Here is a 25,139-nt window from a genome sequence, read left to right on the forward strand (position 1 = left end):
ATTCATCTTGTCGTCCGTGTCGTGGTTATTCATGCATCACAATCGAGTACAAAGATGAATCAGGGTGAGGTGCGTCACTTCCTCGTCACCGAAAAGATAATCGTCTATTCTTTTTCCTTACAAAATGCTTGAATCACGACTACTGCGAAACGTTTTTAGACGCGATCTCGTGACCCTGCTTTGTTTCTTACAGGGGATAAGCGATTTCCATTCGCAACAGAATTTACAAAGAGAATAGTATAATTCTTTTTTCATTCCTTTCACTTTTCACTATATTCGTAGTAGTCTAACTTGTTAAAAAACATATAGAAAAAAGTGTTTGATATTTGTAAAACTGTAATCACACAGAGAAATAATTATTATAAATTGCAATTAAAAAAACTATTTTTTTGAATTAAATTTTACTATAATGCTAGTGATAGTAACTTCTTACATACATGTTGCTATTTCCGTGTTGGAACAATCAGAAAATATAATTAGGGCCAAAAATAATTATAATTTTAGTTAGATCAATCATATTCATAAATTACGTTAGAAACATACGAGAGAAAAGATGTCTAGTATAAATATCGCGGTATATGATTCCACATGAAGAATCACGGCCAAGCTTCTCTGTTCTCTTCCCTTCGTTCTCTCGTCGTCAATGTCGGCTCAGAAATGAGAGAGACATTAAGTCGACTCGTGGTTATTAAGACACGGCGGCGGTTTCCCGTTCTCTCGGAGATTTACGAGCGGCAAAATTCGCCGGATCAAGGCAACAGTCTAATCGGCCGCTATTTTAATCCGACTACTAATAATAATACCGTCTATTTTGCCGTGCGCGGAGTTCACTTTGGGAGGGACCTTAATCGAAGTTAATACCCGCGAAGGCCGATGTAACGGCGGCGGAACTTCGATTTCGACCGGAACACTGAATAATTGATCGGCGAATGAATCGATCATGCTACCTAAGATGAGACCGCGCACCGCTCTGTCTCGTGTGCTTTAGCAAAAATTACATCCGCGTCTATAAATTGCCGACGCGACTCGCCACTAAATTATTATTGCATCTCCGTCATGATAGGTTCCTCGTGTACAGGCTATTCCATTTCCGTCGATTGTCGACTGTCTCTGTGGCCGGGAGACGTTTGAGAAAATGAGAGGCAGAGAGAAAGAGAGAGAGAGAGAGCAGCCACAATATCCGAAAGCAACGGTCATTCGATCTATGAGCGATTGAAAATCGCGACTGAATAATCGCACAACTCTAGCCGCGAAAGTACAAATGCGTAAGACTTCTTTCCAAATAATAGACTTCGCCACATAAGATTTAATTTCGTGCTATAATAACACGCAAAGTTATATCTTTCTAGAGCGCATAATGTATTTCTTATGAGAGAAACTCTGGAATAGTATAAGTTCATATTAAGGCTACCATGCCGCTCTATTAGTGTCTCTACCGAATAAATATTTACTAATTTTTAAATATTCTTTCTCTCAGTGTAGTAGTTTGAACTTAGATTTAAGTTTAAACTTAGATGCACAAGTTTAAACTCCGTTTGAACACACATCGAATACACTGTTGTGTATAGAGAAAACAGCTTGAACTTGAATATAAGTTCGAGCCACTATAGAAAAGTCGGCCTTAAAGATTGCGACACTTCTCCTCGATGAGTCTCGCAACACATTCTGTATCCAAATCTGTATCCATGAGAATTTTAATTTTTTTCAATAGAAGAATCTGTTTTTTAATAATTCTCAAAAGATATACATTTTTCCTACAGCATACGGGACGCGAAACTTATCGAGCGAGAACATTGAAGCCTTCAATCACCTGATTGTATAGGATAAACTTGGATAAGATGGCTTTTATGATACTTTTTTAAAATGCAAAAAAATATATTTCTTATTGTTATTTCTTAATAACATTTGGCACATTACTTCACTGAAGCCTACATAAATACATAATACCATTAGAATTAAAAGGAAAATACTTCAGTGAAATTATTTATTACAAAAATATCAAAACATGAGCATTGGCCATCTTACCTAAATAAGACAAGATGGCCATAAGAAATAGATAACCCATACATATTTTATGTTCAAGATTCTGTAACTATTATTTTATAAAATAATGAAAAAAAAATAATTTGATAATATTTATTTTATAGGATATTTAATACATATTATTTGTGAAAAATATAATATACATATAAAATAGAAACCTCTATTAAATTTTAAATCCCATTTTTTATCAAAACATATTACACATAAGATTTAATTACTGTAATATTGAAAGTAATTTTTGAAATATAACGACTTTTGTTTTAGAAATGTTAGAATGATAGTGGGCCATCTTACCCAAAATGTGAGTGAAAGACGGTTATAATAGTACTTATAAACAAATAGTGAAAATGAAAATGAAAATGCATGTTATATTACAATTTACATGCCTACTTTATGTATCTAACGTTGGTTGCGATAGCTTAACTGTAATTTATTCGACGTCATAGCAAGTTTTAGTGGATACATGAGAAATTTTACAGGTAGTCGAAAATAAAAATATAGTATTCATAATCTTGCTATTTCGAAAAATGTACGCATATACACTACGATAAATATCGATTATCTTTGTGACTGATTACACAAACGCAATGTTTTGCAATTATTAGAGAAATTACAGCCTATGGCCATCTTTCCGGTATGGCCATTATATCCGAGTTTACCTTATTTGAAAATTGGGAAGAAGTGATCGCGTATAGTAACGTGTGTCTCGACGCTCAGAGAAATGGACTCCAAATTCGCCGAAGATTTCGCATAAAAAACCTTCTGTACAGAAGGTAGAAGTGAAAATAGAAGGGGAGGGAGAGAGAGAATGCCGGGGAGGAGGATGATCGTGATAAACGCGCAATCGATGAACGCACACGGGTCGTTCGATTTAGCTGCGCCGGGCTTTTTGCGCGCCGCTGATTGTGTTTACGCTTTGCCTCCGTAATCTGATATATCGCGCACGCGGATAAAATACAATGTACTTAACCCGAATCAATTAGCACCGCGGCCAACTCGCATCCAGCCGACTCCCAGCCCCGATCCATTCTCGCAAACGATAGAGAGAACACGGGTCGCTTGGGTCTATCGTGCGTTCGATCATCGTCATGTGCTGATTGATCGTTCTCTTCCATATTTATCATAATCGAGATTAAATTTTCTTGCAAATTAATCGAGCAGAGTGGGCAAAGTTAAATAGGTCACCCCCCCCTCCCCCCGCGCACACCACGTAACAAACAATTCCTCCGCGGAATTCCTCGCGTGTGCGTTATTTTGGAAAATAATAATGAGTTGCGTGCCGATCTCCCTCTCGTGCGACCATTACGCTGGGAACGAATTGAAAATCGATAAAACGAATATGATAAATAAATCTTTTTCTTGTAAATGCCGTAATCGAATATCTGATGAGGCTCTTCGTGCATACCGTGTGTTGCGAAGAAAAAACGACAATGCACACACATTCTCTCTCTTCTCTTTGTCTCTCTCTCTCTCTCTCTCTCTCTCTCTCTCTCTCTCTTCTTCTTCTTCTTCTCGTACGTCTTAGTTTACGTTGGTATTACGTACACCCTGTGCTCTAAGTTCTCCGCGCTTTCCTGGCCGCGCCTCCGAAAATAGAAATTAATTTCACGTGGTGTGCGCGCGTCGTCGCGAGCTTGTTTAAATATTACAGAGTTATATCATGTTTGAAATTTTTCTCTTCCCTCTCTCATTGCCTCCCCCTCTGCCTCGCAACACACACACACACACACACACACACACACACTCTTTCTCTCTCTTTCTGTCAAGTTCCTTTACTGCTTTCTACATCTATATACTCGTTTTCTTGTCGCTTTGCCGGCCTCCTTACAAAGTAGCGCGGCTCATGAGTACACGTCCGCACGTGTGTCAGTGTTTTTTCCTCGATATTAAAACTTTCAAAAGCTGATAATTTATCTCGTTCGTTCGTGGTTATTCTTGGTCGGGCTTTTTTCGCGTTATACCGATACACGCGCATGTAATCCGATTTAACATGTAAATAGGTGAGGTTATTTATATCCTGTACTTTTTACACGTCGTGGCTGGACGCGTGTAAAAATAGGGAAGCCGATGCGCTGGGCATAGAATCTCCCGGCGGTAACTGTTAACGTACACACCGCGCGCGCACGTACACACGCCGATTAAAAGGCATCCGCGCAAAGAGCGCGTTGTGTGTGGAAAAGATTACCGGGTCCGCCGATAAGTCCGTTAATCGTGCCGGCGTCCACGTTTTTATCCCGACGACCTGGCGCGTTTATCGACGATACGGCAAAACGTCGGCAGAGAGCAGCCCGAAACGATCCGTGCGCGTTCTCTGCACTTCTTGGTCCTTTTTAATCGTCGCTGCGCGACACGTAAATGGATCATGGAGCTTGCGCCTATGCCTACTCCGAGCTAACGATACATCGACCATTCTGCGCGATTAAAAAAAGAAAGGGCGTCCGCGCGCTTTGAGCGTGAAAGTAAAGGGACGTCTACATTGGAAGTAAACAGTAAGAAGTAGGAAGTAAGAATAAGAAATTGACCAATCATAGTTAATTATTCTTCTCACATTCGACTGTGGTTGGTCAATTTCTTACTCTTACTTCCTACTTCTTGCTATTTACTTCCAATGTAGACGTCCCTTAAGACACGGACACTTTGGTTGGGCATTAATCGACGAAAATTTTAGTCGAGCAAAATAACCGGTAAGTCAGTAGGCAAATGAGAGATCGTCGAGATTCGATTTAATTAATTGTTCAAACACACAATAATTAATATAAATTATTTGTAATTCAACTTTTGAAACTTTAATTTAATTTGTAGCTCGACATAATTGATTAATAACCGATTTCATCAACCGATTCAATTATTCGTGACTGCATGTACGACGATTGATTAATTTTGATCACGGATTTGTCGGATATATTAGTCAACTGAAATTTTAATCGTTTAATGTCCGCCACTGTGCCGGCTTGCAACGACGGCTGTTCAAATTTTTACCTTCGCTTTTGCGTTTCGCCGTTTTCATTAGCAGCTCGCTTTTACCGTTAAAATTATTGAATATGGTGTCTCTGTAAATATTTACATTCGGGATGTCAGTTCCTTGCGCTATACTCCCTCCGCGCTATTATGTTCAGTCCTCGACGATGATGATGGTGGCGGCTATTGTTGTTGTTGTTGTTGTTGGGCTCTGCTCTTTCACTTTTAACGCGTCTAACCCACTTAACACGCGAAATTCTTCACTTTACTCGACGGGCTATCAGAGGCGAGACCCGCGGCCACTATTCAGCATCGGCTCGCGTCCGCAAATGTTTCGGTAAATTTAGCCGCGTCGACGAAGTGGCGTATAACACGACGATATTGCTTTTGACATCGTCGTTGATGTATGGTCCTCGTGTATGCACGAGAGACGAGAAGTCTTGCTGGCGGAAGCGCGGCAGGGGGACGAGGCGCGGCTCAAGGCTAAATTGCATTGTTTCCCCCGTGCACACAAATATTATTTTATTATTGCGTGTGCGCGAGCGAATCGAGAATGCTGCCTGCGATGGCACGAGAGAAGGAGATTTAGAATATGTCGCCAATACAGCGAGCGCGCTGTGAGGTCACGATACTGGCGATACGCTGTGAGGTTTCGACTTTTTCCCGCACAAATACACGGAAAACAACAACTCCGTCAGTGCAGTCGAACTTTCTGTTATGTGGGGATCAGATGAGGAACTCGATTATAGGAATAGAAAGGAAACCAATACAAAAAGAATGGCCTGTGTCTCACAAATTAACAGAATTCACATGTAGATTTTTGCGTCACAAAAATGTCAAGCCCGAAAAGAGGCAATTTTTTAATAGCGAAGTTAAGAACTCAAAAATCTACGTAACTCTTGCGAAATGATATGTATGGGACCTTTCAGTTTGATTTAATCTACGTCGTGACGAAGACGTCTTCTGCTGTTCACTAATTTTCTTTAATAACTGAAAATTTTGCGTGGTTGTTTGCCAAATGGTAGAAGAATCGTGTATTCTGTTTCATCTAATTTACATATGTATACAGGATATGTGCGACATTCAGCGTCAGGTACCTTGTATATCTGAATAATATATTCGCAAATGAATATTCTCTCTCTTATCGTATTTTACGTTCAATGTACATGAAGTCAAGTGTTTTGAGAGCGCGCGGCCGGGCACTTGTGATATCGAAATATGCAGCATGCGATTGAAGAAACATCCCGAATGAGCGCGCGATGCTTGTTTAATCGCACGAACGATTAATTAACTGAGCGCTCGCGTTCAACGAAATACGTCCGATCATGTATGTGTATGTATGTGATTCGTTAAATGCTGTACGGACGAGGTGTGGCGCGGGCGCACAGTCGTTTTATAATAACGGTATTATTCGACAAATAACTGTGTGCTCAAAGTGTTGACGCTTGATGTTTCGCTGTAGAACAGCTCGGCTAGTTCGTCGATTTCAATACGCGCTCGGGGCTCACGCAAATTATTATGATCGCCGCGATGCATCCAAATTTCCGTGCTTGCTCGTTATCGAAGTAGAGATGTTGATTCGCGTGCCGCCGCGTTCTACCGTCGCGACATAATGAGATCGAGGTATATTCCTCGCGGTTCTTCGTCAAGCCCTGCTCCCTGCGTGTCAATGCATGTCGCATTTTATGCTGTTATATTGACATGACCTTTTAAAAGGATTAATCGATACGGTCGCCTCGCAGTAAGGTGTTTCGTCGATGAGAAACAAGGGCCGCGAACGCCGTTCTCGATAGGAATTATCGTAGAATCAGGTCGCGACTATTATTTATCCCCTTTCCACCATCGGATTCGGGTCAATCGATCCGATATCGGTTACATACTTACATCGTTTACGCCGCCTCGCTCACTCGGGAAAGCCGCGACCGACCGTCGGAGGAATCTCGCGCGCGCGGCATTGTTCAACGCGTCGCGTGTGTGTGAACTTTCGACGCCTCCTCGTGTATACCACGTGTATTAAATTTCGATTTTCTCGAACCGCATCGGATCACAGTCGAGAACGTGATATTAGACGTACGAGAAATTGTGTGTGTGAGCGGAGCGCATATAATACGCAATAATTCTTGGAAAACACATGAGAGTATTAAAAAAAAGTTTGCAGAGAGAGAGAGAGAGAGAGAGAGAAAACACTTTTATACACTGAGAGAAAAAATATCTAAGAAATAAAAGATATTTATTCGGGGCGGATTAATAACATATTTGCTTATGTATCGATACAAAAAATATCTTTCAAATAATATAATACACATTTTCTTAAAATCTCAGTTTTTCACGAAAGCAGTTGCTTACTCTATTGAAGTAAAAGAATTTAAATTCATGTGAACACGTTATTATCAGTCATCCAATAAATATTTTTGTATTTTTCAGATATTTTTTGTCTCAGTGTAGGTAACGAGAAAAATTCCAGGACCGTATTCTGTTTATATTGACGTCGTCTCGGGGGGTATATTTGCATGACCTGTTTTCATTCTTAGAACGAGTCGAGCACCTGAGTCGAAATTTGGATTCTGCATTGATTCTGTATGTAACTACCGCCGATCTTGAAGTACCAAATTAGAAAATCTCGAGATTTAATACTATTTTTGTAGATTTATTAAATTTATCTATTCACGCTCGCACACCAACGTTTGTTCATTGTCATTTTCTCCGTGTGAACCTCAAATGAATGACTCACTCAAGAATGATCCAATATTTGATTATTTCAATATCCTTGCCACTTGCGAGAGAGAAAGAAAGAAAGAGAGAGAGAGAGAAAGAGAGAGAGAGAGAGAGAGTTGTAAATAGAGTATGTGAGATAAGTGAATATTGAATAATTTAATAAGAATTAATGGTTAAAAGAAGCCAAAAAAAAATTTTATCTTCGTAATCTGCCTGTTAAAACGTAATTTATACAAGAGCCAGCGGTTGTATCGCGTTATATCACAGGTTTCATGGTCGAGATTCGTAGTTGTTAATTATTTATGTTCTTTGATCGAGAACATAGTTAATTACAGGTTCATATATCGACTTTATATTCGAGCGCTATATTTCTTGTCGTATGAAACATGATGTATAGGTTGACGTGAGTAATCAAAGGCTTATGATGTGTATCAGAGGCTTATGATGATATCCAAACTGTAATTATTTAATCAAATAATAACGGGCTGTGAATGCCGGCCGAAATTTCGACTCGGGTGTCTCTATTTTCGTCAAGTCGCCGACAAACGCCCGTCAAAGAGTCGGCAATCTTCTGCATAATTGTTGGTTTCACGCACCTGGAGATACATCGCTATCCCTCGCTGTCCTGACTTGATCCTGCTGCCTCCGACGTGGACATCTCGGATACTTCCCCATGACACTGACACTCACGTGACTCGATTCGATGAAAGAAAAACGCGTGTTAATTAACGCGACGTCGATCCGGTTCAATGTCGACGATGCACGCGTCGCGGGCATGTGCGTCGCTCGTCGGCTCGATACGTAATAATTCCGTAACGTGCGCGCGTTCGGGAAAGTTCGCGACGCACGAGACTACCAAAACAATGAGCAAGACAACAGCCGGCACCTGGCGCCAGCAGAGCGCTCGAGCGCAGATGACAACAATCAACACCTTCAAAACGTTTCGGGCCTTCGGGACGGTTGAACCTACCTTCACGCGTCGTCGACTTTTTCAAGTGGCTTTGTTGTGGCGAGTTTCGAGCGACACGCATACCGTCGAGTACGTGCATCTGCGCGTTGTCATTCAACCGCCGGTTGATCAGAACATTTCGTCGGCACTTGAAACATTGGCCGCTCTCAGCTCAGTTGTTTCGCAACTGTTGCGAGTTTAAACATAAAATTTGCGAGTCTGATTGGAATCTAAGGATATACGTATCCTTAGATTCAGCCAACATCAGTAGCATACTTTCCGATCGGATTGACAGATCTTGCAATGGTTGCGAAGCAGCTTCTTCTACTGAGCGCAGCCATTGAGTCAGTATCGCGTTAATCAACGTGCAATTTTCTCCGATCGAGTCATCGTAATTAATGCGAGTGTCAGTGCCAATACCAGTGTCATGACTCTCTTAAAGTGAATCAGTGAATAGTCATTGACATCAATTATAAATATGCTGAGTTGTAAGTACATTAACAAGGGAACACCGCGAATCCGAATTCTTTGATTCTGATATACTTTTGTGAGTATGTAGAGTAAATCAATACATGAATAACGGTATATTCCATTTGTGCCTTATCGCTATTTAAAGGTATGATTCACACTCTCAAAGTAAAAAAGACGATTCCACTTTTTCGTGTATTACTCTTAAATTAAAGGAGATAGAAAAAAATCTTTCGAATAAAAGTTTAATGATAAGTGCTGTAAATTGACATAAGCACAAATAAAAAATATTTATAAAAATTTTTTTTACAATGAAAAAGATATTTTTTATTTATGCTTATGTCAATTTACAGCATTTAATTTAGCATTAAACTTTTATTAGAAACATTTTTTTCTATCTCCTTTAATTTAAGAGTAATATACAAAAAAGTGGAATCGTCCTTTTTACTTTGAGAGTGTAAATCATACCTTTAAATAGCGATAGGACACAAATGGAATATATCGTTATTCATGTATTGGTTTACTCTACATACTCACAAAAGTGTATCAGAATCAAAGAATTCGGGCTCGCGGTGTTTCAATGTTATAATTGCAAATCAGTGTATAGTCACTGCTTTCAATGACGTTTCACTGATTCACTTTAAGAGAGAAGGGTGTTCGCGGCGAGAGAGGCAACAGGAAGCAGGATGCTGAAACCGGGGAACCGGGACGGAGAGTAGCAGGACGTCGGAGCGTGACGAATCATATCTCTCCAGGTGTGTCAAATTATTTATTGTATAAGATTTCGATATTTTAACGGACGTTTGACGAACTTATCGAGAATAAGGAGACGCCTGAGTCGAAATAGTTCGTCATTTGATAAATTGTAGCTCGACAATTATAGTAAGACAGTGATAATTGTATTCATGAAACTCTGATTATTTGTCGATTTGTATACACAGACTGGACATAACACGCGATGCAGTTACATTATTAGGACTTTCTAATTGCACAATTGATTTTATATTAATTTATGGTCGATTTAATATTAATTGATTATTTATTGATTATTTTTTTTCAAAAATGAGCGAGAATGATACCTGAATAATTTGTGGTAGTTTTACGTTAATATCCAGAAATAAATGTATGCATAGTTCAAAATATTAATAACACAATTATATCGAAACGCATGCTGAGACACCATTATGGCCGGTCTGTACATAGTTGTTTGCAAATCGGTTTGCACACTTTCTATCGAATAAAGTCGCAACGCTTTGGGTTGTCAGAAGTGGAAGTCACTACTTTAAGTAGCAATTAGTTATGGCTGGAGCCGAAGTAGGCAGTGCAGAGTGTGATATTCGTGAATTTGGGGAAGATAGGACACGTTTGAAGTTGAGAGAATGTTATTTTGAGAAGCAACTTTTTTATTATATTTGTAACCGATTATTGCGCATACGTACCCGCAGTGGCTTTCAATTCTCGCGACTTTTGAAGCGTTGCAATTCATCCGATAAAAAGTGTGCAAACCGATCTGCAATCGACTGTATACTCATTTCATACAAGAGATATCGATCCAAACAGCCGAATAATGGTCTACGAATCCCAGATAGACTTTCACGATTAATACGACGTGAGACAATCGATAGTGGAAGCTTTACAATTCTTTTAATTACATTTATGAAGCAAATATACTGTATTGAATTAATCATTAAATTTACATTATATAATAATGTGAATTTCTTGTTATTATTGACGCAGCAATTCCAAAAAAACGGTATTCACAGTTTGTAAATTATTCACGGTCGGGAGCATCGTAGCTAGAAAATTCCCGATAGACTCTGATGTACAGATGAAATTTATAGTAACTTTAAGTATTAAATCACGAAATTGTTCAGCAACGTTGAGTCTTTTTTAACCCATCAGAGTGCAATCATATTTATCACGTAAAATGGCAAAAAAGAGTTACACTCAGATTTGCATATTTAACATGACATTGTTTTGAGAAAAGAGTGCTTAGAGAGCAAAGAGTTATACTCAAATTTGCATATTTAACATGACATTGTTTTGAGCAAAGAGTATCAAGCTCCCATACATATTTCGTCTCTATTTCAAAGACATTAAAATATTCCAATTAATAATATATCAATTTGAAACGTAAGACGAGTAGATAGATTAAGAAATCTCACAACAAAATCTCGATATTGTTTTCATAGTCGTTTGAGAGGTAAGCAGCTAATATGACTGTTGAGATAGCAACCTTTTGGGTCGTTTATGTCCCAAACGATTACGAGAATAATATCGAGACTATGTGCTTAATCTATTCGTTTTGAACTTCAGATCGACGTATTATTTACTGGAATATTCAAAGTTTTACAAAATCTCATAAAGAAGGGGTGAAACTTAGCCGTACTTTTTGAATGATCTTTTCTGTGTTTTTTTGCCATTTTACGTGATAAATATGATTGCACTCTGATGGGTTAAAAAAGACTCAACGTTGCTGAACAATTTCGTGATTTAATACTTAAAGTTACTATAAATTTCATCTGTACATCAGAGTCTATCGGGAATTTTCTAGCTACGATGCTTCCGACCGTGAATGATTTACAAACTGTGAATACCGTTTTTTTGGAATTCGCCATATTCCGACACAGATTTTCGTTCGAAACTAGAATTCTCTCGATCGTCAACATTACGCTTATCGTTACGTATGTAGTTGGATTTTTGTCTTCTTGATTCCCCGCGTCGTTTGCATCATCGACGAGTGTAGCTCGTCGCTCCGTCGTTGAAAGATAATTTTTCTTCAGCGCGAATATCACTCAGAGTCGGAAGAATTCGCGACTCCTGGGAGAGGCGCCGCGATGCATTCCCCAGGTATGGTGACGGCCGCGTCGGCTCTCTCACCGCCGTTGCATAATTTCGCCGCCGCTGACACACCGATGTGTTGCACGGTGGGGCAATAATGCGTCTCGCAATTATTTTCCCATGATGAATAGTTGCGCGACCGTGTCATTATACCGTCCATCCATCGCGCTCGAATAGTGGCAGGTGACGAGCGGAAGAAAAACGAAGAAGAAGAAGAAACAATTTATCGGAATTCGATATCGGCGAATTTCAATTGGCGGCGTCGAATATAAATCGAAGACCTCCTGGAAAGACTTGTTATTCTCTCGAATGTGCGCGTTTTTGCGGAATTATTTCGCGTGAGACACGCATACTCTCTCGCGAATAAAAATTCAGCCTCGTGTCGCGCAATGTGTCTGTCACGAGCCGACGTATCGTCGCGGAAGGAATATCCAAATTTTTACGTAACATCACTTCTGCGAATCATTTCTGTTTCGTTTCTCAAGTCGTGCGTCGTTTCATATCAAACGATTAAGCGCGCAGCCTTCTCTCTCTCTCTCTCTCTCTCTCTTTTTCTTCGATTTTACGCGCCGGTAAACTCTGCCATTAGAAGCACAGCGAACACACGTGCATTCGTTCTCGCATCAGGCTGCAATTTCCTCGTCCACAATTACTATAAAATAGTCCTCGAGCAGCATCTCTACGCTAGCCTCGCGGAAAACGTCCGCTCGCGTGTGCGATCGCCGCACGCGAGTCACGATAAGCGTCTCGTTTGCATTTCCCGAAGAAGATAACGCTGATTCATTTTTTAAGCGGAATCTATTTCTCTCTCTCTCTCTCTCTCCCCTCCTGCGCTCTCGGCTTTTCCACCGTAATCCGCAACGACGAGCACGTAAAAGTATCGGTGTCAATATTCCGAGGATAATCGCCGGCTCTAGAAGGATATCAATAATATCTGCGAATATCGACAGATATAGATTGACTCGCGTAGAGCAGCGTGTACGATTATTCGTCGCGAGACATGAGGTAAAAATACCAATTCTCGGACACGCACCTAATCCTGGGTGTTCTTGCTGTTTTGAATTGCATTTCAAAAGTGTACAATAAGAGAAAAAATATCTAAACAAGGGAAGAGGAATATATAAAGATATATTCATTTTGCTTACTAGTAGCATATGTATTTAAATCTAAATTAAATAGAACAAACGATTGCTTTCATGTAAAGCTAAGATCTTAAGAAAACGTATTTTTCCTTATTCGAAAGATATTTTATGTATACTAATATAAGTAGACACATTATTATGTACATATATAACGTCCATCGAATCAATATATTTTCTTTCTTAGATACTCCTCCTTTTTTCTTTCTTTTACATATATCGAATATATATACACATGTTCTATGTTGAAAATTAAAATATCGTTTCAAAAACGAAGGCAATTGCAGCAGGTCCTTTTTCACCTCAATCCGCTCGCTCGTAAATCAGAGAAATTACGGTATCTGTACATCGCACGAGGCACCGTTACCGACATCGTTGCCGGTCGCGCGGCGCGATATCGATAACGAAGAAATTACAGCCGCGCCGGCAGCTGGATCGGAGAGAGAGAGCGCGCGGTGCAATTTCAACGAGCTCGATTACGACGCCCTCGACGAAAGGGCACGACGGGCGTCGCGTTTCCGTTGCCGTTGTCCGGGAAAACACAGGGATCGTTTGATACGCGTCTACCACGGCGGAATCCGAAACCCTCTCTCGTCGAAACCCCTGACGCGTTTCCCCGATCGCGTCCTCCGTCCCCCCCCCCGACACGACGACGACGGTATAGGCCATTACGTGCACCGTGTCGCCGACGAGAGCCGCCGTCGAGGACGACGACGGTCTCGCAAACAGACGAGGTGCGCGCGCGTGCGTTTGCCGATGTCCCGGCGATTGACGTCAGATCGCGTACACCGCGTCTTACGGCAGCCGACGTCCCGGAGTTTACATGACAATTATTTTAGCCCGTTATCAGGGCACCGCGTGCTTGATAGCGCTGCCCCGCTATCTTGATATCTGTCAAGCTTTTTATCGGCGCAGGCAGCAGCGAGCGCCGTCGAAAGAAGGTCGTCTCCTCTATGCTCTTTACCCGTTCTCTCCTTCCTCCTCCCCCCCTCCCCTTCCTCTCTCTCTTTCTCTCTCCTCCATCCTGGAAACCGTCTGTATCTTATAGGTACATGCCGTTGTATGTATGCACATACATGTTCCGCGTATGCATCGCGCACAGGTATACGTCGCGAGTTTGGTCTCTAGATATCGCCGGGTTTGACCGTGGCTGGTGAATCTATCGTGATCGTCCTCGAGACGATTATATCGGATTTACAGCTGTGTCGGAACGTGTCGTCGTGTACAGGCCGTTGCATCAACATGCAAGTCAGTACGACGGGTGCAAACGATTTGCACATTCTCATTTATTTCTTTCGATGACCAAAGCGAGCGTGTGTCTGTTTCGCGAACGGGTTCATCGCCAAGTTCGAGCTGAGTCTATGTCCGGGTATGCGCACCCGCCAACGAAGCGAGTAAGCGATCCGTCACACTGACCGATACGTTGATGCAACGCCCTGTATGTCTGTCGGCCGAACGCGCCCCTAGTCCTTTTCTTAAGACTCCCGGGTACTCGTCGACCATGTTGGATCGTGACGTCAGAGGCGAGAAATGGCACGCCGGGGATTCCTGCGTGCCATTTTCAGATGAAAAGATGCCTTAGGCCCACCTATTAATAGTTGTCATCCGAAACTCGTTTTATGTGAAATACTCGGGTATTTCAGATTTTTATTTAGAGTCCAAGTCTTTCAGGTCGATTATGACATGTGGCATTTGTATCTATGACGACGATTCGACCGAAAAACTTTCTTTTGACTCTGAATTCAAATCTGAGTACCTCACTTGAGACGAGTTTCAAGTAATAGATATTAATTTGAATGAAAGAACAGTTGAGAGATACATGCGACATTTGTATCTGTAATCGCGACAAAAATTTCTCATTTAACTCTGAATCCAAATCCGAGTATTTCACATAAGATGAGTTCTAAGCAATAATTAATATACATCTGAATGAAAGAAAGAGAACATTTCATTTCATATCGTCATGAACATACCTGTAAAATACTCCGAAAACTATTCTTCTCACTTGACGGTAAAAAGTAGCTGGAAAATTAATGCGACAAAATCATGAGAAAAGCTTAAAGGATTAAGGAGAGAGAATGTCACGTTAGATTTGTGGTTGTTTATTGACTGTCAAGAGAAAAGGAATAGTTTTCGGAGCATTTTACAGGTATGGTCAAGCGATCTCACAAGTCCCTTGTCATTCAAATATCATCTAACGTAAAAATGGCACGCAAGAATTTTGAGCGAGCTTTAACGTCGTCAATCAAGAGTTCCGCTGCGAGGAATCGGAGACCTCAACTCGCTTGCTCAACAGTCGCTACGTGAAAACCACTTTTCACGGTCGTTTCCTTATCAAGTCGAGTCGCGCCTGAATTTCTGGCTCGATGAATTTCACTAGTCGCAATTGTTCCATTCCGCGAGATTCGTATTTTCTCAAAAAGCCGAAAGCGGATATAGCAGCGATAAACCTCGGGCCGTAAATTGCGACTATGAGAGCCCATAACTGTAAATCGAAGAGCAGTCGACGACGACGACGAGCAAGGCCACGCGGGGGACGCGCGGTTATTTTACATTACGATTGCGTGCAGAGGCATGAAATTTTGATGTGCGCGTCGTATCTCGGATTAGCACAGCGTTGAATGGCAATTCCATTTGATTTCGCGATCCACGTGTACACGTGGTAGGGATCCTGCCGGTACGAGCGGGATTGAGGTACGATTAACGTTCAAAGGTTATTCGTCGCAGCTATACGTTGCTGTTAGCGGCGCACACATGTGAGCGCCTTCGTTTATTTCATAATGCATTACGGAAGTTTGATACAACTACTCGAGCTTCCCGTCTTACGTCGCTCGATGCACTAATGATTATTATTAATGGACATTTTCCCTCCTATCGCCGATCTGGCGCGATATCGTATCTCGGTATCAGTGTGTACATAAATTGGATATGTCCCGACCTAATTTCGACAGCTGGAAGTAGTGCAGGTCGATGTGCATAGATCAGTAGCGTAGATCGATGAGACGGGCTTTCTGCCTAGGCCACTACTTCGCGTCGCTCGCATACCTTTTCATCGACGAACTCCTCGCGTCTCTCTTGTTGACGACTGAACCTTCCTTTTCTAGCATCGAGTTGCTGCAAGAGATTTGTATTCTATTGAAGATTTTACTATCTCGTATTTTAAATTCTCGTAGGAATTTTAAGGATTGAAAGGAACATAGCAAGTCCTCGTTGAGAATGCCCGGTCGATGTTATCCATTGTATATTCGTGGACTGTTATTACTCCCTCGAAATTGAACAATTTCATTTTCCATTTCATTTGACAAACACTATCGACCTTTTGCATTAATCTAATAATATAATTGCATAATTTGCACGATTCGTGTAATTATGTTGGTATCATATTGCATTATATTATATCTATTCATATTATATTATATTATATCATATTTACTCGTATTGTGTTATATTATAAAATTACATTGTATTAGGTTGGTGTTAAGGATTTACTGTTTTTCATGAAATTTTCGTGGTCAAGCTTGGATGGTGAAAAATATTTCGTATTTGTATTGAAATCGATTTGCAATTTTGCTATAAAAATTTTAACATACCTCTCCCTCGTTAATTTCGCGTATCGTTGTTGTGCAATTTTGACTGTTTCACGCCGAATTCATATTCACCACATTTCTACGTGTTAAAATAATACAATTTATGTGGAACATGTACGTGCTCGACACGTTTTATACATGGAAAATATATTGTAGCAAAATATATTGTAGCAAAAATCGCAGCAAAATATTTGGAATACAGAATAACGATCAGAATTTGTTTAAAAATATGTTATGCATCTTTAACTTTTCATTGCAAATATTGTGATTACTTGAATGCTTCTTATATCACATACTCGACAGATCATCGAATTTTTAATATTTTTGTAGTGATTTATACAGTTTCAATATAATCTCTACAAAACTATCGTTGAATTCTATAAAAATATCGTAAGAAAGAACGTAATTATAATGCAATTTTCACTGCAATACTTTCTCCACGTGTGTAAAGTCTATAGATAAATTGCATTATTTGTCAACATGTTCGTGTGAAATTAACGTCAAAATTAAAATAGATAAATTGAGACATGGGAAATATGTTAAATTTAACGGCAAATTTTGTGCAGTGTAGATATTAAAAAGAAAGTAGAAAGTCTTCGCGATTGTGTGGACGTGCACGGAAAAAAAGATTTGGTTGAATTAATTAAATATCTGGTCGAATATAAACGATCCAGAAATTCCGATTGAAGTAACCCGAATTCTGTTTAAGTTAACAAGACTTTTGGTAGACTAACCAAATATGTCTGGTTATTCAATCAAACATGTTTGGTTATTTAACCAGACATGTTTGGTTAGTCTACCAAAAATCATGTTAACTTAAACAGAATTCGGGTTACTTCAATCGGAATTTCTGGATCGTTCATATTCGACTAGATGTTTGGTTAATTCAACCAAATCTTTTTTTTCCGTGTGTGAAAAAGTCTTTGTTGCCCATTTTATTCGTCGGAATTTACTCCCTCGCGATCGGGAAATGTTGTTCTCCGTTTCGTTCGACAAACACACGGCGAGCCTTTTGCACCACAGCCTGATATGCTTCGCGCGACAGCGAACGAACGATCATCGATTCTATTTCGGTGGATGTGTGGCGCTACGTGGTGTCATTGGCACGATGCGTGCACACACGTCGCGATCGTTACTCCTCTCGGTATCGCCTGTCGATCGACGCAATCAAACGGAACGTCGCGGAACACATAATGACGCTCGAGACAAATCGAATGCACGTAAGCGCACATACACAGCCAGAAGAAGCGTACCTCGGCCGGCGGATCGAAATAGATATAGTGGGAATTCTCGGGAACAGGAACACGCGGACAGACGTCAGCACTTACGTCGAGACTTAATCGCTGAGTCAATCGTCTATCACAGTGTGACTGCGTAAGGGATTTACAATGAACCCCGCGCGATCTCCTTCCCGGCATCGATTTTGGTAAATAGGCTGCGCGCGCGCAACACGCGCTAATAAGCAGAAGAACTGTCGTCGTAAAATTCGAGGCTTGAGTGTTTGGCAATTACGCATTACGTTATCCAACGCAACGAATAAAATAAACAACGAGGTATTTTGTTTTAAACATTCCCAGACGAAATTTTGGCCTTACGTTAAATCTTGAATTCTACAACACCATAAGGACTAACAAGTAAACTTATTCAAAAGTTACATTCCGATTTCTTTCTAATTTGGCACAAATGTAGAAGTATCAAAAATATTTAGATCATATTTTTTCATTTTGGTCCACTTTGAATTTCACAGTTTATAGCTTTTTAATGTTCTCACTCTTATCATCAATAAGTGCAACAAAAATGCATAAGAAATCAAATTGAATACAAGATATAGGCGTTTTTGGTTTACTGATTTTGAATATAAAGTCAAACATGTAAAATTATTTGTATAAATAATAAAATATGTGAAAAGTTGAAAAAAAATTATTTATACAAATAATTTTGTGGTTTGGCCGAGATTCGAACCATTTTTGACTAATTTAGCATAGATTTAAAATATTTCTTTCGGTTGAAATCTCAATTAAAGAAATTAAGAATGGTTCGTGTCTCAGCTGTACCAATTTTGTTAAAATTATTTAACTATATTTTGTATTAATTTTATTTCTTGTGCATTTTTGTTATACTTGTTGATGATAGGAGTGAGAACATTAAAAAGCTGCTCATGAAACTCAAAGTGGGTCAAAATGAAAAAATATGACCTAAATATTTTTTGTACTTCTATATTTGTGCCAATTTCGAAAGAAATCGGAGTGTATCTTTTGGGTAAGTTTACTTGTAAGTAGTTAGCAAAGTAGGTTTTATTTAATGATATAATTTACTCCTATTTTGACTCTGATAATGTCCGAAATTTTCCTTTTTACTTTTTAGCATCAAAATAAGTTGTATTATAGGTTTTGGGATATCAAAATAGGTGTTGAATAGAATAGTGAGACTAAAAGTAAGATCAAAATTTCGCTCGGAATCTCTAACGAGAACTTCTGCTTTTGATATCCAAACTTCCAGCGAGAAATTCTAATATTAATATTTATTCTAATATTTCCTAATAGAAAAATGATAAATCTTTTGCGTCAATCTACTATATAAAGCGAATAAATGCAAATTTGAAGAGATACCTGAGGTGACGGTAAACAATTGAGAAATTCGATAATCGCACGTCGGATATGTCATCGACGCCTTTAAGGTCCATATTAACAGTTATTATTTGAAACTCGTCAAGTGAGATATTTGAGACTATTAATAGTCGTTATTTGAAACTTATCCTACGTGAAATACTGAATTTAGAATCTGAATTTAGAGTTAGATGAGAGCTTCTTATTTGAATTATGTAATCCATGAATTATATAATACATGTGACAGTACATTCGCAATCGCGATTCAGCTTAGAAACTCAGACCTAACTCTAAATTAAAATCTGAGTGTCTTACCTGAGGCAAGTTTCAAGTAACGACTATTAATATGGGCCTTAGATTTGAATTTTGACTGGTATTAATAGTCGTTTCTTGAAACTTGTTTTACATGAAATATTGAAATCTGAATTTAGATGAGAATTTTTTACTTGAATCATATGATACATGTACATTCGCAATCGCGGTTCAACTGAGAAACTCAGGTCTAACTCTAAATTAATATCTGAGTGTCTTATCTGAGGCAAGTTTCAAGTAACGACTATTAATACGGGCCTTAGATTTGAATTTTGACTGATATTAATAGTCGTTTCTTCAAACTTGTTTTATATAAAATATTGAAATCTGAATTTAGATGAGAATTTTTTACTTGAATTATATAATACATATTACATTCGCATTCGCGGTTCAACTGAGAAACTCAGGTCTTTAAATTAAAAACTTTAAATTAAAATCTGAGTGTCTTACCTGAAGTAAGTTTCAAGTGAGACTCTAGAATTATATGCGAATGTTTCAATTGAGAGAATTACTATTATAAGTGTAATCTCCATATACATTTCTCGCGTTCATTGCGAATTCTTCGCGATGAACTGTCTGCACGACGCTACTCGATTAGGTAATTAGTATCGACCGTGCCGTCGAGGACTCTGGCCCCTCCGCGCCCGTCCTGTGTACGCACGCACGCACGCACGCACGCACGCACGCACGCACGCAAGCACACGCGCACGTATTTCCATGGCACTGGGCATTCGTGATCGTTAGGCGAGCTCGTAAAAAGAGCTCGACGCCATCGATCGCTCGTCCCCGACGAATAAACGCGAACAGCAGCGTCGCGAATTCGCGAACGGCGCGCGCGTTGGGTAACGTAATTACAAAGCACGATATCATACTCCCGCTGGAGTTTATGGTCGCGATTAGTCACGGGAAACGAGTGTCGCCAATGACGATGACGTGACGACTCGTGACGTAAGAGTCGGAGATTAAAGCGTTCGTGTCGTGCGGTTCTCTGTGAAATGTCAAAACAGCATCTAAAAGCGAAACGGGAATAGGAGTGCGAACGTAAATCAGTGTACAAATAAGTGTACGTCCAAATTGGAGCGCGCGAGTCGGCAACGGAATTTTTTTGCCTCCGTAACTTCGTCCTGCGGTCTGAGCTGATAAATGATTCGTGACATTTTCCCCTCGTGTCGCGGCCAAACTACGTCGTTATGTAAGTGGGAAAAATTTCGTACTAGCTGGGAACGGCACCAATCTCTAGGCTCATGTTAGGTTGACGCAGAAGGTCTGCCGTATGTTTGTCGAATAAAACAGAAAACGAATTACCCAATTTCGAGGTCTTAATTTTTGCGAGTAGGATAAACCACGTCGACGAGTTTTTTTTTTAGACATTTTTAAACTTATATATTTTTTTGAACATATGTAAACTATTACTTCAACTAAGATACTTGGATCTAAATTTAGAGCTAGATGTGAAGTTTTCAGTTGAATTACGATTACGAATATAACATCATACATCATATGATTTGCAACTAAAAAACTCGAATTTACAAACTCCAAATTCCAGTCTGAGTGTTTTTATGTGAGACAAATTTCAAGTAACAAATTATTAATACAGGTTTAAAGCCCGTAACAATAGCTTTTACTTGAAACTTGTCTTATGTGAGACACTCAGATCTAAATTTAAAGTTAGGTGTGAGAGTTTTTTATTTGAATTACATTTGCAATCGTAATTCAGTTGAAAACTCACGTCCAACTCTAAATTAAAATCCGAGTTTAACTTGAGGCGAGTTTCGAGTAACGACTATTAAAATATTAGACGACGATTAAAATAAGGACTTAAGACCCGTATTAATAGTTATTACTTGAAACTCATTTCAAGTGAGATATTCAGATTTTAACTTAGAGTTAAATGCGAGTTTTTCATTTAGAATCGCTGTGACACGTATAAATGTCACATTATAATTCAACTGATAAACTAGAATTTAACCGTAAATCTAATTTACAACAAAAATTTGAGTATCTCAGTTTTAAATGACAATTATTATAATATGAGCCTAAATCTCTGATATCTAGAAATTCAATAAACACGGAAATTGATTCGGCAGAGGCGGACGTTGAGAGGATACAGTTCGGTCATCGGAAAATAATCCGAAGATTATGATCGGTAGTTTCGGCCTCTTCAGTAGCGACTGATAAGCCGATGTAAACGAGATAAAACGGGGTCGTCGGTGACGTTTTTTCATTTCGCGAAAATAAGCGTGCGATAGGCGCGACTCGCATTTTAATTAAAATCATATTATGCGATTACGTGTTATCGCAGCTCGCTTATCTCGTACAACTGATGTGTGTCTTATCGCAATTTCGATTGCCGTGCTCGTCGCCGCGCTTCTGTCGCACGTCGTTTCGCGAACTACAAAGATCTTGAATGGTGTCGACTCGGTCGCGGAACATTCGTGCAAAGAAGCCAAAACGGCCACGGCGATTCTGAATATAGAACGCGTTTCGGAAATTTTCTCTCCTTGAGGTGTATTTACACACGATGCGCCGCGTCCTTACAACCTAACCTGCGGTCGCATCGTTAAAATGAGGAACGGCTTTTCTGGGACACCCTATACAAATGGCGCGCGAATGGGTGCGCCAGTTCGAGAGAATCGAGCGCTCACGAAGACAGCGCGACGCTATTTTTGATCACGAGCGTGCCTGCTAAATGGAATTACTTTGTCTTTTGCCGTTCCACGAAGTGCATCCTCGCGCGTGCGCTCGCGTAAAATGCGCGGCGACATTTTTTACGCGAATTTATGGAATTCCTAAACCCCGCGACGAGAGCCCCGGGATCTCGCGAAAATTTCCAGGGCTTTTTTCGCCCCGCGTATCGAGTGATTTTAGGTATCTTCCCTCCGGCTATCCGTTATGCGCTCTTTTTATTTTTCTTTTTCACATGAATATTCCCGAAACTGTTGTGTGTCGGGTACATACAGTAAATAAGAGCGAAATGGGGGAAAAGCAAGGCGCTATGTTCGCGTACCATTTTTGGAATGACGATTCTGCGCAAAACAAAAGAACCGTTGCGTGTAGAGACGTTTCGGAATAGATTATATTTTAATTTGCATTAATATATCAGATAACAATCGTTTCATGTAAAGTTATTCCGAAGAGGATACGACACGTAAACACTTTCCCAATTCGAAGTGTTCGCGTATTAGTTCTGGGACAAATGTTAAAATAAGAGAAATGTTGCGTGCAAGGCGTTTCGATCGGAATAGATTACGTTTTAATTTACATTGGGACAAACATTACATCAGATCGAATAAAAATATTCTTCCATGTAAAGCTATCCCAAGGAAAGAAAAGGGTGCGACACGCAAAAATATTCCGTTAATTCATCATACTTCGATATCTAAATGAATGCATCAAACGTTTACTTATTTTTTTCGCAGAGTCAATGAAAGAAAAAATACGCTTGTTGTTCGGTGCGAAATCGTAATCCACGGAGTCTACTTAATTAATGTCCGATAGATTAAGCGGAATTTGGTATTATGTACCTCTCCCAGTCGGTCTATTGATAATAACGTGATGACCCAGTTAAGACTTGAGCGTGCTAATCGCTTTCCTGGAAATGTACCGATTGAAATTTCTCAGCTTATAACACACTCGCCGCCGATGTATCAAACATGCTGATGCGTTTTAAGTAAAACCTTGAAACGGAGGCGCCAGACAATTTTATGCGCGTGTAAATTTTGTCGCTCGCATCGCTTTTATCCCGCGACATCTCTCGATCACGCGCAGCGTGCGTTCGCCTTGCAGTCAATTTTAATTATTTAACGTCAGCGTTAAAACACGATCAAAATTCCTCTCTCGAGGAAGGATGCTGCGACACTAAAAAAAAATGGTCTTGCAATCATAGTGAAAATTATCTAGATACGAGTAAGATAGAATGAAAAACTATATTATCTGCGAATTATACCTATTTTATCCATTCAGCAAATGTCTTGTTGGTCCAGATAGAATTCTGAATGTCACAGTTAAAATTTATCGCTGCTATTTGTATCTGCTGGAAAATTGTTTGCGGTAGAATTTACAGTAGTACAGCATTCCGGTAGTATTTACAAAAAAATTTTAAATGCGGGTGTGAGGGTTATACATGCGTTTATCTTTCATCTCTAGACTTTCTTGTCTACTAAAGCAAAAGTATCAATTTTCGAACATATATTTAATCCTAGACATTCTAGGATGAAAGTTTTGTATTTAAAGACTGAGACGCAAAAAGAATGTCCAGGATTAGATAGTCTTTACTAATTAGATACTTTTTTTACCTTACAGTCGATTTTTGGGAAACTTTCTCGCTGAATTTTATAGATAGTTCTATCTCTATCATCCATACTGATAAAATGCGAAATCATAGAGCTGGCTAATCACTTATCCATCTTGGCTAATTTCTCATAAAATTCATTTCATTCAGAATTCTATCTGGACCAACAAGACATTTGCTGAATGGATAAAATAGGTGTAATTCGCAGATAATATAGTTTTTCATTCTATCTTACTCGTCTCATTCGTCTTTCCTATTCTCTCTCTTCCCTCGCCTTTCCAGCTATTTTCGCGTTTTCCTTTAGAGATAAAATTGCACTGTTTCCATGAGAAACTTATATTATTCTATCAGAACTATCGTTGTCCCAAAGACAACGAGAATAGAAATCGTTTGTGTGTGCAAACCTCCGCGGGGAGCAAGGGGGAGGAGGTTTGACCATACAACATCGATCGTTATCCGAAATGATCGTCGTAAATGACGTCGTGATGAGCGTAGATTCGCGGAAAATTGATTAAATTTGCGTTGCTAACGGTCGATCTCTCTCACCCCGGTCCCAAACCGTGATGTGATTCGCCTTCTGACTTTGCTTCTGAAAGAGCCACTCGAAGCGTCGAAATCTCGAAGGGGACGGGAAATTGGATTCTTGACGGGAAATTTATCGAGAAGAGACGCACGATGGACGACTTTTCGATATTTGTCGTACGCATCCTCGGTGTGTTTTCACGCGCGTTTCGCGCGGAAAATGATATTCGACACAAATAGCGGGGTCTCCGCGTACTTCTCCATAGAAAGTACGCGGGTTGACTCACACACATCATTACCTTGTTGATTCGAGGCAAATTTGCAGTCAGCGCATCGGGCGAATTTTTCCTCGAGTCGACAACGTAGTTGGTCACGAGGCGCAGGAAAGGCTAATAGAAAGAGAGATAGAGACAGATGAAAGCGCGACGGATACCCTTCTCTCCGTTCGCGAAAGAAGCGCGTCGATGCGTGTGTATTATCGGCGATTGCGTTACACGTGTCGCGTGGGGGACACAGGAGGCGGCGAGGTGGCGGCGGGGCCCACCCTGGCTGGCAATTGGCACGCGTACGTTGACCAGGAATGATACGTCGTGCCCGCAGCACAATTCCGCGAATACGTGCACCATGCGTCGCGCGCGAAAAGAGAGTAGGTGTAGAGGAAATGGTAGAGGTGAGAGAGAGAGAGAGAGAGAGAGAGAGAGAGAGAGA

General features: G+C 40.0%; 2 protein-coding genes across 11 annotated transcripts in view; one reads left to right on the forward strand and one right to left on the reverse strand.

The window, feature by feature from the left end:
* Positions 1-8,533, reverse strand: part of LOC116851533 — a 46,393-nt gene extending 37,860 nt beyond the window's left edge. The window contains exon 1 of the mRNA XM_032831003.1: positions 8,313-8,533. Coding sequence (XP_032686894.1) covers positions 8,313-8,493 — 181 coding nt within the window. The 5' untranslated portion in view covers positions 8,494-8,533. The remainder of the gene's footprint in view (positions 1-8,312) is intronic.
* The window catches only part of LOC116851554 (plasma membrane calcium-transporting ATPase 3), a 119,301-nt gene that overhangs the window by 11,212 nt on the left and 82,950 nt on the right, over positions 1-25,139 (forward strand). Inside the window, exons 1-2 of one of the 10 annotated variants that reach the window (XM_032831086.1) lie at positions 8,554-9,153; positions 9,779-9,888. The exons of the other annotated variants lie outside the window; for them this stretch is intronic. The gene's annotated coding sequence lies outside the window, so the exon portion shown is untranslated. Of the gene's footprint in view, positions 1-8,553; positions 9,154-9,778; positions 9,889-25,139 lie in introns of those variants that run through there. 10 annotated transcript variants of the gene reach the window in all.

This window comes from Odontomachus brunneus, unplaced genomic scaffold (assembly GCF_010583005.1).
Source record: "Odontomachus brunneus isolate Ranch 3 - 2012 unplaced genomic scaffold, Obru_v1 Obru_scaffold_177, whole genome shotgun sequence".
NCBI classification, from domain to species: domain Eukaryota; kingdom Metazoa; phylum Arthropoda; class Insecta; order Hymenoptera; family Formicidae; genus Odontomachus; species Odontomachus brunneus.